Source organism: Colossoma macropomum, unplaced genomic scaffold (genome assembly GCF_904425465.1).
Source record: "Colossoma macropomum unplaced genomic scaffold, Colossoma_macropomum, whole genome shotgun sequence".
NCBI classification, from domain to species: Eukaryota; Metazoa; Chordata; class Actinopteri; order Characiformes; family Serrasalmidae; genus Colossoma; species Colossoma macropomum.
This window is the reverse complement of record NW_023494792.1, coordinates 44640937-44653946: the sequence shown is the minus strand read 5'-3', so window position 1 is coordinate 44653946 and position 13010 is coordinate 44640937. Positions and strand designations below refer to the sequence as shown.

The 13010-nt window shown below is 36.6% G+C and overlaps 1 protein-coding gene across 3 annotated transcripts in view; it reads left to right on the top strand.

The window, feature by feature from the left end:
* fgd6 (FYVE, RhoGEF and PH domain containing 6) overlaps positions 1-13010 on the top strand; it is a 44141-nt gene that overhangs the window by 15706 nt on the left and 15425 nt on the right. For all 3 annotated transcript variants that reach the window (XM_036577308.1, XM_036577306.1, XM_036577307.1), the window contains exons 4-8: positions 5100-5167; positions 6554-6584; positions 9555-9706; positions 11620-11776; positions 12558-12645. In XM_036577308.1, coding sequence (XP_036433201.1) covers positions 5100-5167; positions 6554-6584; positions 9555-9706; positions 11620-11776; positions 12558-12645 — 496 coding nt within the window. The remainder of the gene's footprint in view (positions 1-5099; positions 5168-6553; positions 6585-9554; positions 9707-11619; positions 11777-12557; positions 12646-13010) is intronic.

Genomic DNA, 13010 nt, shown 5'->3' with positions numbered 1-13010 from the left:
GGCCTGCAGACCTCTAAAAATGTTTTCAGGACAATCACAAAATTACCACGTTGAAATGCTTTAACACGATCAACAAGATTTTTTTTTAATCCCTTTTAGCTTTTAAAAACTATAGATACATTTTTTTTCGCCAATATCTTGGGGAAATTTAGCAAATTTTTCAGATTTATAAATACGCTACGGCTCATTGTTAGGTTTTTCAGAGGTATCCCGGACGTAGTTACAGTTGTGTAGTCTATGCAGGGCCAGCTGGTTGAACCAATTTGCTACAGCGCCACCCTGAGACAGACAAGTGCTGCATCACTAGTTAATTAAGGATACCAGAGATAAAAGCTTGCCTATTGTGGGTGAAGCAGCTAAACAATAACCCAGAATTTGCATTTAAGCATTTGTTTTACCCTAAAAGACATTTCACAGGTTAATTAAAAACAAAAATTGGGCAAGGGGTCAAACAGTTTTACAGTGAACTGAGCTGAACTCTGGATCTTTACATGCCCAGCCAGTGCTTCTGGGTGACAGCACTGGTTTTACACAGAAAATTTAGCTTCTCACAGAGAAATACTTTTCAAAATATGTTTTGTTATTCAAAAATAGCTGAAACTGATATGAGTAACATAATGGAGGCTGCCTCAGATGAGCTAATGAGCTGAAACTACAGCTAACTGCTACAACACTGGATGCTGATGGAGACTCGTCGCCTTTTACAAACATTTTTTTCCCTTTTCAGAGGACAATGTCACAACATGATAGTTTCTCAGAGAAATATATTTTAACTGCGCTTCACGTTAAGGCAATCATGTTTCGGAGTACCAAAGTGTAACACACTTGATCACTGATACAACAAAATGTGCAAAATGTTCGCATTTTATAGTTCTATTAAAACATCGGGCCTGTCAGTCTTCCTTCAATAAAACATAACAAATACCTAAATTATACATACTCAAGTTATTTCAGTTCTCAAATGTTTAAATAGTTAACCAAGCACTTGAATATCTGTGCACTTTTCTAGTGATACCTGTTGGTTACTGCAGTCATGGACCAAGAATTAAGCAGTTGTTGTACTTTTTTCCTGATCCCCATTCTTCCCGCACACAGAGTACTTTTACAGTAGGCCATGGTTGCCAAGAAACATAACAATCAAAGAGTATTCCATGAACAGCCGGATGGTTTGTAATAAATTATTATTACAAATAAATACAGAATTCCGTTGATGTGTTCAATCAGATGTGTATAAAGTATCTTGCAACTGCTTGGAATGTGGATCAGCCAATCAGATTTTAGAAAACAAACTATTAGTTTTATCAGACTTCTGCATTCATAGATGATACAAGTTGTGTTCTTGCACTCTCATGCATACAATATAAAAATGGTCCTTAAGTTGAATGAAAAACCTGTCTATTAAAATGTCAATTGTTTATCTCAAATGAACTTTTTAACTGAAAGCATCAGTAAAACATTTTTTTTTGTCGGTTAACAATTAATTGTTTTAATTGTCATTTTTTACTTATAATCTTAAAGATTATGTATATATTATCTTGAAATCATTTTGGTCTAAAAGCATATGTTCAATGACTGAAATATTAGAGAATTATAAACAGTGAAGCTGATAACTATCTAAGAATTTATTTCTAAAAGAGAAAATTAAATTTATTAATTAAATTAAATTAAAAAGCATCTCAGGTGGCTCCTCATGAAGCTGCCTAAGAGAATGTCTATGTAAAGTGTATGTAAAGCTACATCAAGGCAAATATTTTGATAATAACAAAAGTTTTGCTGCCTGCATAATTCCATTATTTCTTAGTTTTGATGTCTTTATTATTCTAAACTCTGGAAAAAATTACTAATGAAATAAAACCTCTATGAGTAGGTACTGTGTTTTATTCTCTCAAGTTATTTTTTTAGGGTAGCAAGATTAACAAGAGGGAGTGGAGCAGGAGTGTTTCTGAGCTTTGACTAATCCCAGCAAGACTGTGGTTCTTAATGCTGAGGGCTCCATTTACTTCTTGCACAAGTTTGTCTTCTACCTGCTGTAATACACCTGACTCATGAAGCTCTTGATAATTAGTTGGTCAGTTGAGTCAGATGTGTTAGAGCAGGAAAAGACAAAAAGAGTCTAGTACGTGGGTGACGGGGATTGAGAACCACTTCTTCTTTCCCTTTAACCCCTTAAATGGACAGGGACTGTTAACAGGTCCAGGCTTCCGTTCCTCACTGGATTGTGTAGTGTTCTATAGCGCCGCACAGATCATCATTTTGACAGAATTCAGATTTTATATTCTTTTTTGTGTTTCATCTATCAGTGTTCTCTCACTACAGTACCCAGCTTGCATTATGCAAATGCATTGAGACGAGATCCATGATGAGAATCCTCCACGACCATAAAGAAGTCTTGATTGTTAGCATAGCCACTGTGTAGAGGCTAATAAATGCAAACATAATATTCAGCATTTCTGTACATTTCTATCAGCGTGCCCTCAAGTATCCACCCCAAAACAGTTGTAGTTTTTCAAAGTTTCCTCCCACCTTCAAGATACATCATGAGAAGGGAGTTTTCCCAGTCTTTAAATCAGACAGTCTGACTCTAGGGACTACTATGGCACCAGTAGGCATGTTTAACCAAATGTAGTGATGGAATTTTTTGCATTGGCCAGAGTCTTCCAAAATTGTCAGCCAGTTGACATTTTTCCACGCAGTTACTGAATAATAAGCCTTGGAATGTATTAAGCCTGAGAACTGAAGAGGTTAAATGAGTAAGTCAGTTAAAAATGCTGAAGTAAACAGTAATGAATGGAAGTTAACAGGGCACATAATCCAACTGTTAGTGTAATTGAAAGCTACTTTTTATTGCTGAACGTTCTTTATTGTGCCCTTTTTCCTCACACTCACTCGCTTTTGCTTACAAACTAGGGACCAATTGATATGAAAATGTAGTCTCTGATACTGATTTAAAGGAGCTATAAATTCTGATAGCCGATTACACAGGGCAGTATAATTTTATGCGGTCGATCATAGCACAGTGTCCAAAAGTTTTAGGTAAAAAAAAAAATGCTTAACTGACTGAAGTAATTGTCTGTTGTCAACTGTGAACTGCCATATGACTCTGTTTTCAATTGTCAAATAGTGGAAACCAGAAGTCTTTAATAATATGAATATAGAAGTACTGGGGCGGAGCTTTCTGTTAATTAGCTCCTACTTTATTTATTTATTTATTTTTAGCATTTTGGTGTGCTAACATCTTATGCAAATGCTATAAGTTAGATGTGTATTTTACATGTTTTGTTATTTTAACCATGATTGTGTTTTATCTTCAGCTTGATCAATTTAGCCTGTACTGCTGTGATCATCTACTGTAAAAAGTGATAGATTCAATTTTTAGTTTGTATAGCAAAATTTGCTGTTAAGATTTGCCACAAAGCAGCTTTACAGGAGTGGTATTGGATCCCAGATTATGGATTTGAGCTTTGGAAATATAGGGAGAAGGTTAGTGTTGAGATGGAGACATTAGAGTTAGTGAACAGTTTGAGTAGTAGATAAAAGGTTGGTAAGGTATGTTAAATTCTACACTTTTTTGTATTTTTTCTTGTCTGTAATGTTTGTGTGGTTTTATGTACCAAAAAAACACTCATCCATTTTTACATTACTGTTTTCCAACCTCTTTTTTATCCCTTGGAAATAAAGGGGCTGCTTTGTTACTGTTCCTTTTAAACTAATATATTGTTACTGTCGGAACAAAACCTTGTATCTACAAAATGATAACTTTACAGGAGAAGCAAAAAACATTCTTTACTTTATGTAAACCAGAATTTTTTTCCGAGTAATTTTGGTTCATTCATTGTGAAATTTAACACACAGTGTAAAGGGTAACTGAAAAACGACAAAAATGGAGATACAAGGTATTGTTCCGACAGCAGCGATATGTAAATGACCTCTGTTCTGATAGGCTGCCCTGTATTGTGATTCATTCAAAAAGCAGTTCAGCTGAAACATTCCTAATAGCTTCAGCGTAAATCAGTGAGACTGAACCATTGTAGGCTGATAAAGCAGACATATGCAAATGGTTTGTTTTATGTGACATCACAAAAACAACAAAAAACAGCTTAGTTGTCATAGATGGACTGTATGAACATGAGTGAGTAGTACATTTTGGATTTTTCTTTCTTACATACTACATCTGAGACTTTTATTTTTTAAAAGTGCATTTTTATATGATATGGGCCCCTGATGTTAATAAAGCATATTCCATTGAAATCTTGTGCTGGCAATACAGGCTGGAATAAGATCCAGCAGGAGCCGGAACAACAAAAAAAGAGACAGGAAGGTAAACATTAGGGAATATAGATAGTCTTACCACCGGAAAGTGATGACAGCTTCAACAGATTAATAAATATTATGACAACAATACATGCAGGCTCATGTCATGGGAAGTAAACCTAAAGCTTGGGGAAAATAAGTAGGTTTTGCAGCGCAGACTTAAAGATCGAGAGAGTATGTCTGAACCTGAACTTAGCAGGCAGGTTGGTCCAAGGTTGGGGAGCTTTGTAAGAGAAAGCTTTTCCCCCCTGATTTGACAGCAGGCCAGCATTTTGTGAATAAAGTATAAAAGGTAGAAGGACATGAAACCAATCCTTGAAAGTTATATTAGTTGGAGGTGTGTGTTCAATACAATATAAAATAAATGACTTTAAAGCAATGTTGGTGTTTCACAGCATGATTTTTACTGATTAATCCGTGATATCTGCTAATTTTATTGGCCAACCAATATATCGGTCTTCCCTATTACAAACGCACAGACAGAACTCATGCAATAGCAGGAGGTCCACTCAGTCAAACTATGTCCTTATGTTGAGACAGACACTGAATCCAAATAAAGACTGAAAGACCCTCCCCAAAACTACTCCCCCCACTCCCCACAGATACACACATAAACCTCATAGAGAGCGAGAAGTGTGCAAGCTTTTACTGACATGAAGTCGTGTGTTTTCAGTTGCCAGAGATGGTTGGATGCAATGAGTGTGTAAGTTTGATGTACATCATGTTATAGCTAGTGATAATTGTCGTTATACTTTATTATAGCTGATTATGTGTATTTCTTCGATCAGGAGGTAGAGAAGGCGAAGAGGAATAAAGTGGTTCACATTGCCATGGAGATCATGAGCTCAGAGAAAGTGTAAGTAAAAGCTTGCTGTGTACGTGTTTGTATGTTTGTTTGTTTGTTTGTTCTGTGTGTGATCTTTTTTTTTGTGTGTTTATTTTGTGTATTTTTTGTGTATGGTGTATTTACAGTTAGGTCTGACAAACAATTAAAATAATGACTCATTATCACAATCACATTTTGTGTAATTAATTGCAAATATTCACATTTGTCTTATTTGCTGAAATTTGACCCTAAAGAAAGATTTTTTTCTTCATTTAAAAAGCTGTGCATTTTGTTGTAGCCATATGAGCGGACAAAATAAGCTTCATCAGAATGTATTTTTGTATATTACCTTCAGTAATTCAATAACACTATTATCATGTCAACACAGATTCACTGAACATGAAAATCAAGCAACAGTGACTGCATGTTCCAGAGTGTTAATATGTCGTATACAGTCATATGCAAAAGTTTAACATCCCTAGTTGAATTACACATTTTCTGGTTTTCTAAGAGACAATCGGTTAACGCATGCTCTGCAGGGAACAAACTTAAATTAGCCATTTTTCTGATAATTTTAGTGCACAATTTCTATTTATTTGCTGCATTTAACACATTGGAAAAACATAAAATTATCTTTTCAAGTATGTTAAATTTAGCAAATAAACAGTGCATTAAAATGTGTAAAACTGCACAGAGGATGTCTTCACTTATTTTCACTTAGAAAATCAACACGTCACTTGATCGGGGCGCCCAAAGTTTTGCATACAACTGTATACATTCAGTGGTTCCAACTCCTCTGTGATTGTAGCCTCTCACTCTCGATCATAAAGCTTGTGGATTCTTGTCACAGTGGAGGCTCTCCAGCTGATCTGTAACTTTACACTTTGCTGTTGCTTTTGTCAGTTGGCTGCTTGTTGATTTATCCATAGTTCTTCTGTGAGCATTGTCTAGTGTAGTCAGCTGAAGGAGCTGAAGTTATCACTGTAAAAGCCTTTTAAAAGGTGTGTTTTAAAGAAGACTACAACCATGAATTCTGTTATAGCAACATATAAAGCATTACCAATTGGGTTTCAGCCTGCATTACAATGGATGGTTGGAAAGGTTTAAGAAAACGTGTTAACAACGTTGAAAAGAAATGGTGGTGTTGATCATTTCTAGCGTTAAGTATCACACAAAATTCTAAAGCCCCAGTTATTGTTATGGGTCATGTCATTGCTGTCAAGACCTTGTAACTCGTTTGAAAAATATCAGCTGTCCTTTACATTTTGTGAACATATAATGACTACTTTTTGTTACTTTTAGTTAAGCTAAGGAACTTTTTTTCATTCTTTATAAAATTACCAAGGTTTTATTACAACAGCCACAGTATGGCAATATATAGAGTTAATGTAATTCTTATAAATGTGTCTTTTACAGATTCGTGGATGTTCTGAAGTTGCTACACATCGTAAGTTGCTATAAATGTATTCACATGTTAATTCCTAAACAGTCTTTTGGTCCAGTTATAAGAAAAACATCAGATATTTAGAAAAGAACAGATACATATCACACATATTTAACGAATGCTTGTGTTTATATTGCAAAGGTCACAGATTTATAGATGTTTTGGTGTTTTTCTCTGGATCATTTTTGGTGACCGGAAAAGCTTAAGCAGAGTATAAACACTGAAAGGCACACATGCGCACACACCTGTCCCTTTATTTCAGACTGGGCTGTAATGAGTGTGGAGGAGTGTGGGCCCTGCACAAGGCTTAAAGAGGATCAGAGACAGAGGGATGGGGGGGTTGAATGAAAGGAGAGAAGGAAAGAGATACGCAGAATGAAGGAGTTCTTGAAGCACAGGGAGAAAGCCGAGACAAAAATAGAGGGAAAGAAACAGAAGGCAAGAGATAGCGAGACAAAGGAAGAGAAGAGGGAGAGATTTTTAGGAAAGAGGTCACACCCACCCTTCTGTCCTGCCCACGCAGTTGGCTATGACCCCTAACAGCTGCCCCTAAGAAGGTTGTGTGAGTGTGCGTGTGTGAATGAGGGAGAGATTATCCTCATACCAGAACTCTTAAATAGATTCTCCTGGGCTCTTCACATGAAAACTGATCTAAATAATAACTTTGGGAATGTGAAGCGTGTGGTTATGTAAATTATGTGTACTGCTCTGCAGGTTTCTCTATTGTTTTTATTTTTATTTTTTTGTTGTTTTTTTTTTGGGTGCGGGCAGCGTTGTTGCTTGTTTGGTCATGTCTGGTGTTTGGTCAGTTTTCTGTTTTTGGGCTGCTGAGCTGTGTTTTGTCTGACGGTTTTAACATTTGAATCAAGGGTACTAAAGACTTGCTAGTCCGGCAATTAAAACTACAGTACAATTTCTCCATTTTCTGTAAGTGCATAAAGTGACATTCTAGACTGATAACTTTGGTGGGTTTTTTTGTGTGTGTGTGTGTGTGTGTGTATATATATATATATATATATATATATATATATATAGGTGTGGTGTACATATATATAAATATATCTATATATATATATATATATATATATATATATTACGTACACACACACACCCATGTATGTGTATGTGTTTATATATATGTGTATGTGTACTGTGTAAAAGTCCAAAAGACGACCCTTCATTTTGTTACATTTCAGTCAAACAGCCAAAAAGCACTAGTTATTCATCCATCAGGTACATTTTTAGTCATCTAAAGAGATAATATATAATTCTTGTGCATAATAAAGGGGAATGTCAAAGGAAAATAAGTGGGGGGGGGAGGACTTTTACAAAACTGAAATAAAAAAAAATGAGTAAAAGATACAGAGAAAATGGGCCTCCTAATAACCGTGCAAGACATGGTAGATCACCAAAATTGTCACCATCAGATAAACAGCACTTAAAGTTTCCATCTTTGAGAGAGAGGAGAAAATCAAGCTCCACTGTTGCTTCAGATCTGAAAAAATCCACAGGTGTTTCTGTCCTTCCGTCCACTGTGAGACGTATCAACGCTATGAGTCTCAAAGGATGTGTAGCTGTCAAGAAGCTAATATTGAGGAAAAAGAAATGCACAAAAGAAAATTTGCAGATCAAACAAGAAGCTGCTGGTGTTCTCAGAACAATGGACTGACCAACACAGTCCAGACCTCAACATCACTGAATGTGTTTGGGATTACTTGGATCATGAGAAGCAGAAAATGCAACCAACTTCTAAGACTGGACTTTGGAGGTGTGGAAAAATATCCCTGCAGAAAAACTGAAAGCAAGACTCTTAGAAAGAATCGAAGCTGTAATAAAGGTAAAGAGTGGACACACTAAATACTACAAATCTTGATATCATATTTAATTGTTGAGGCTTCTGTGTAATTTTCTGTTAAAAATTCTTTTTTTGTGACACTGAAAAATAAATAACTTGCTCATAAGGGCCGTTTTGACTGGAAATTAAATAAATGAAGGGTGGTCTTTGACACAGTACTGTATGTGACATCTTGATATTTTTTTCTGAGTTTTGCAGACTCAGAAAACAAATTGCACCAGGAAAACAGTAGTGGCACGTTTTAAAAAGACAGGGAAAAATGTGCAGTGCAGTGATATTTTTTAACATTGAACGTTAAAAAGAAAACTGTTTATGAAGGAAGAGGAGTAAAACGAAGCATAAATAGATAAATAAATACATAGAAAGAAATAGAAATAATATGGGGGAAAAAAACAGTTGCATAACGTGATAACATACGTTCAGCTACTTGTTACTATGCAATTGGAGTTACTATAGACAGGTTGTTTACCTGCTTTCAGTAACTTCTGTAATTGGTACTGATGATACCCATGATACACTGTGAAAAGCGCATTGTGACATAATCACAGCAGCAGTAATATATTGCCATATTGCCCGCCCACTAGTTTTAATGTTGGCTGTACAACAAACAGCTCTTTTGGGCCAATTTGGGCAAGCATTGACTTTAAGACTTAACTGATATATTGATTGGTTGATAATATCGGGCGATATTAGGATCCCATAAATTAATTGCAAAATTGCCACTGATAAGGCAGCATTGATTCGTTTATTGACTGTTGATTAGCTTGTTGACTGTTGATTAGCTTGTCTTATATTGTTATGACCCTCTGACGTTAAAGGATCTACCGATTTATTTCCGGTCTGTATAGTGTCTGCTAAACTGAAAATCATCTGCTCACAAATGCAGTAAAGTCAGAACTGGTATCTACTCCTAACTATGAAGAGAACTGTGACAAAATGTATTTAGTATACAAATAATCTGTATATCTAAAATTATAAGTGTAATTATACTGCCCCCTGCTTAATCACCTTAAAATCTGTATCAGTATTTTTCACAAATGTTCATATCGGTCAGGCCCAAGTGTAAACTTTTGGTCACTCTGCAACACTCTGCTGTAGCCTTTCTGTATTCACTTCAGGACTTCCGGGATGCTGTTGCCAAGGCAACCCGTGCCAGTGGAAAGCACGTGGTGGAGGAGCGGGTGCTGAATCAGATCCTCTACTACCTACCCCAACTCTATGAGCTCAACAAAGACCTGCTGAGAGAGCTGGAGGAGAGAGTGGCACACTGGTACACACACACACACACACACACACACAGACGCTTCAATACAGAAGTGTTTACCAACAGTAGAAAACATCAAATATACAGCCTGCCGCCCAGAACCAGCCTGATTATGGTTTTTACCCGGCCCACCAGATGAATTTGGAATCCGTATTCTAAACTAAAACCATCTTGTGGACCGCAGTTGACCGTTTGCAAAATAATGATCGACAGGATGCTCAACCAGTTACTGCTTAGCAGCCGTTTCTAAGCACTACTTTTTCTGATAAGTGAATAAAAATGTCCTCAGAACAGACCTGGAGTTAGAATGGTGATGGCAGTAAAGTGCTCAGTCCTGGTACTGGAGATCTACCACCCTGTAGAGTTTAGCTCCAACCCTAATCTAATGCAACTCATCCAGGAAATGAAGGCCTTCAGGAGCATCTGACAATTAGAGCCAGGTGTGTTGGGTCTGTACTCTCCAGGGTGGTTGATCTCCAGGACCAGGATTGAGCACTCCTGGGCTAAGGGATGTAAAAAGGTGTTATTGAGGAATGTGTAATTCAGACATGTGCTATCCTGATCATCTGGAGGGTGGAGCTGTTTTTATTTTATTCCCAAAGCTAATGATAATAACCTTGCAGAACAACGTTAAGATTAGTTAGATAGCTAGCTGCTAACATTGCTCACAGCTTAATAAAGATTTATTTAGATTAAACTGGGGATGCACCCAATTATCAGCCTCTGAAGAATTTCAGCTAGAAAAAGGTCAAAAATGGCATTTTTGGGTTTCAGCCGATTGAGGAAAAAAGGCCGAAATAAACCAAAAGAATAAATAACGCTACAACAAATGTCAGCATCTGACACTAACACATAAATAGTTTTAATGATAATAAAAAAGAGAAATTAAAAAAGGCTCTTATTCCCTTCATTCTTCTGCTCCGGTCAGCGCAGACATTTTCAAACAGTTTGAGCAGCAGCATATCACCAGTGGGGAAAAAAGACTGTTTCACACTTTTCGGTTCCTCAGAGGGACATTAGAGGATACAGTGCTCAAGAACTGCTCTATTGCAGGTTTGAGACCACTTGAAAACATGACATCCTGATCGATAAGCAGAATACAGCAAAACAACAGAAACAAAATGGAAAGTCTGTGCTAGCACACCAACACCACGACACCACCTGTAGCTATTGAAAAAAATCACAAATTGAGCCAAAGTGCAAACTATAACTAAAAAATTAAATAAATAAATAAAGGTGGAATTCAGTGCCTTAAGTGACCAGTCATTTTCGTTGTTGAGGGCATTGAATTTTGTGGCGTATACTGTAAAACCTACATAATGTTAATTTTTACTTTAAGGTGTGTTTGTTTATTTATTAAGAACAGATTTTGACAGTAATAAAAGTGTATTTTCTTTATTATGTTTCATTTTGTTTTTGAATAATTCTTGTAATTATTCAAAAGCATAAATAAAATGGAAAATTTAAAAAAAATTAACAAAATGAAAAACAAAAAAGACATTTTTTAAAAAACAAAACGGGTGAAATTAAACAGGACTGTGCAGCACTTATGTTTAAAAGGTGACAAATATTAATGCTCACGTAAGGATGCAATCCAATGCATTCTTTCAGGTTTGCTAAAAGACAGCATTTGCTCAGCATCCAACTAACTTTAGTCTGTTTTGTAGGTGTTATTTTAATCAGTTTGTTCATTCAAAATGTTTCTTTCTGACAAATGCAGATAAAATAAAACAATATATAAGAAGTTATTGATGTGTTATTGGCCTATTAAATTACATTTTTTCACCCAGCCCACATTACATCAGTGTAATGTGTAGTGTAAAATGACTGACTCCCCTGGTGCAGAAACTGCAACTAAGACTAATGGTTGTTTTCTTAATACTCAAACACTCTCTCTGTGTGATCTCTCTAACACACAGGTCAGATCACCAGAGGCTGGCTGACATCTTTGTGCAGAAGGGGCCGTATCTGAAGATGTACTCCACTTATATCCGAGAGTTTGACCGCAATGTGGCTCTCTTGGACGAACAGTGTCGCAAAAACCCCTCTTTTGCCACAGTTGTGCGGCAGTTTGAGGTGGGCCTCCGTGTGTTTCTCTGTCTGTATTCATTTTTTGCATGTGTTTCTGATTGTGAGTATGATTTTGATTTACTTTTTAATCTTTCCTTCATGTGAAAGTTTTATTTAACCCTTAGATATCTAGTTATTACTGCAGTTTTACTGCAGTTTACTGTTCAGTGGCATAATTTATATAAAATTTTATTAAAATTACGGTTGATTTTACAAATTTTTTCAGATTTGAGTTTGCCAATTTCTTTGGTCAAAAAACAGCAAAATCATGGCGAAAACAAGATTTCATCAAAATGAAATCATAAAAAAATGTTCTTCTCTTCCACTTACAAACACAAATATGTTATCAGTTGAAAAACTTCATACCACACTTTAAACAGAATATCTTTGCTACTTTCTATGAGCTATGAGTGAGAAATGTTGCTGCTGTGGCAACTGCGACTTCGAAGGGTCATCTGATGTTATTGGGATCATAAAAAAAGTCATTATTTGTTTAGTCTTACATGTACCTCAGAGGCATGTGCAACAGTTAATTTTTGAGGTAAACTGTACACAGTCCCTCTGTGCATTTGTTTTCTCTACTACAGTACAAGCTTATGAAATGTCCTATTGAGTTGAATCAAGTCAATAGGTCCTAATGAAGTCAATAGGACAAACACAGAAATGTGCAGTGCGTAGTGCCTCCAGGACTAGAATTGAGAGCCATTGACCTAATGAGAGGTGCATATGAGCTAGGAGTGGTCTAATACTTGTGTTTCCCTGTCTTTCTTTCTCCCTGTGGTGGTAGACAAGTCCTCGGTGTGCCAGTCTAGCTCTGAAGCATTACCTGCTGAAACCAGTGCAGCGCATTCCACAGTATCAGCTCCTCCTGACAGGTAGAGGGCACTAGTCCACTCTCACTCAGCAAGAACATGTAAATCTTCACTGTGATAATGAAACCTTTTGTGCACCTGTCACACCTGTCATGTGTAGAGCACATTGCTTATACTGGAACTATCTGGCACTGCCCAGTCTGTACCGTGCATGTATCATTGTGTGTGTTTTCCACTCTTTTCTGCTCAGTTGGCTAGCTATTCCTATTGTTTATTTTTGAAAACACAGACTGTTAATGTGTGATTAACTACTGGACCAGTTTTGCTTGGTGTATGATCGCATTCGTGGTCTCTTTGGGCGCCACAATAGCCATTGCATGAAGGTGGGCAAATCTGAAGTGTCAATCTGAAGTGGCTCCCTATTGATG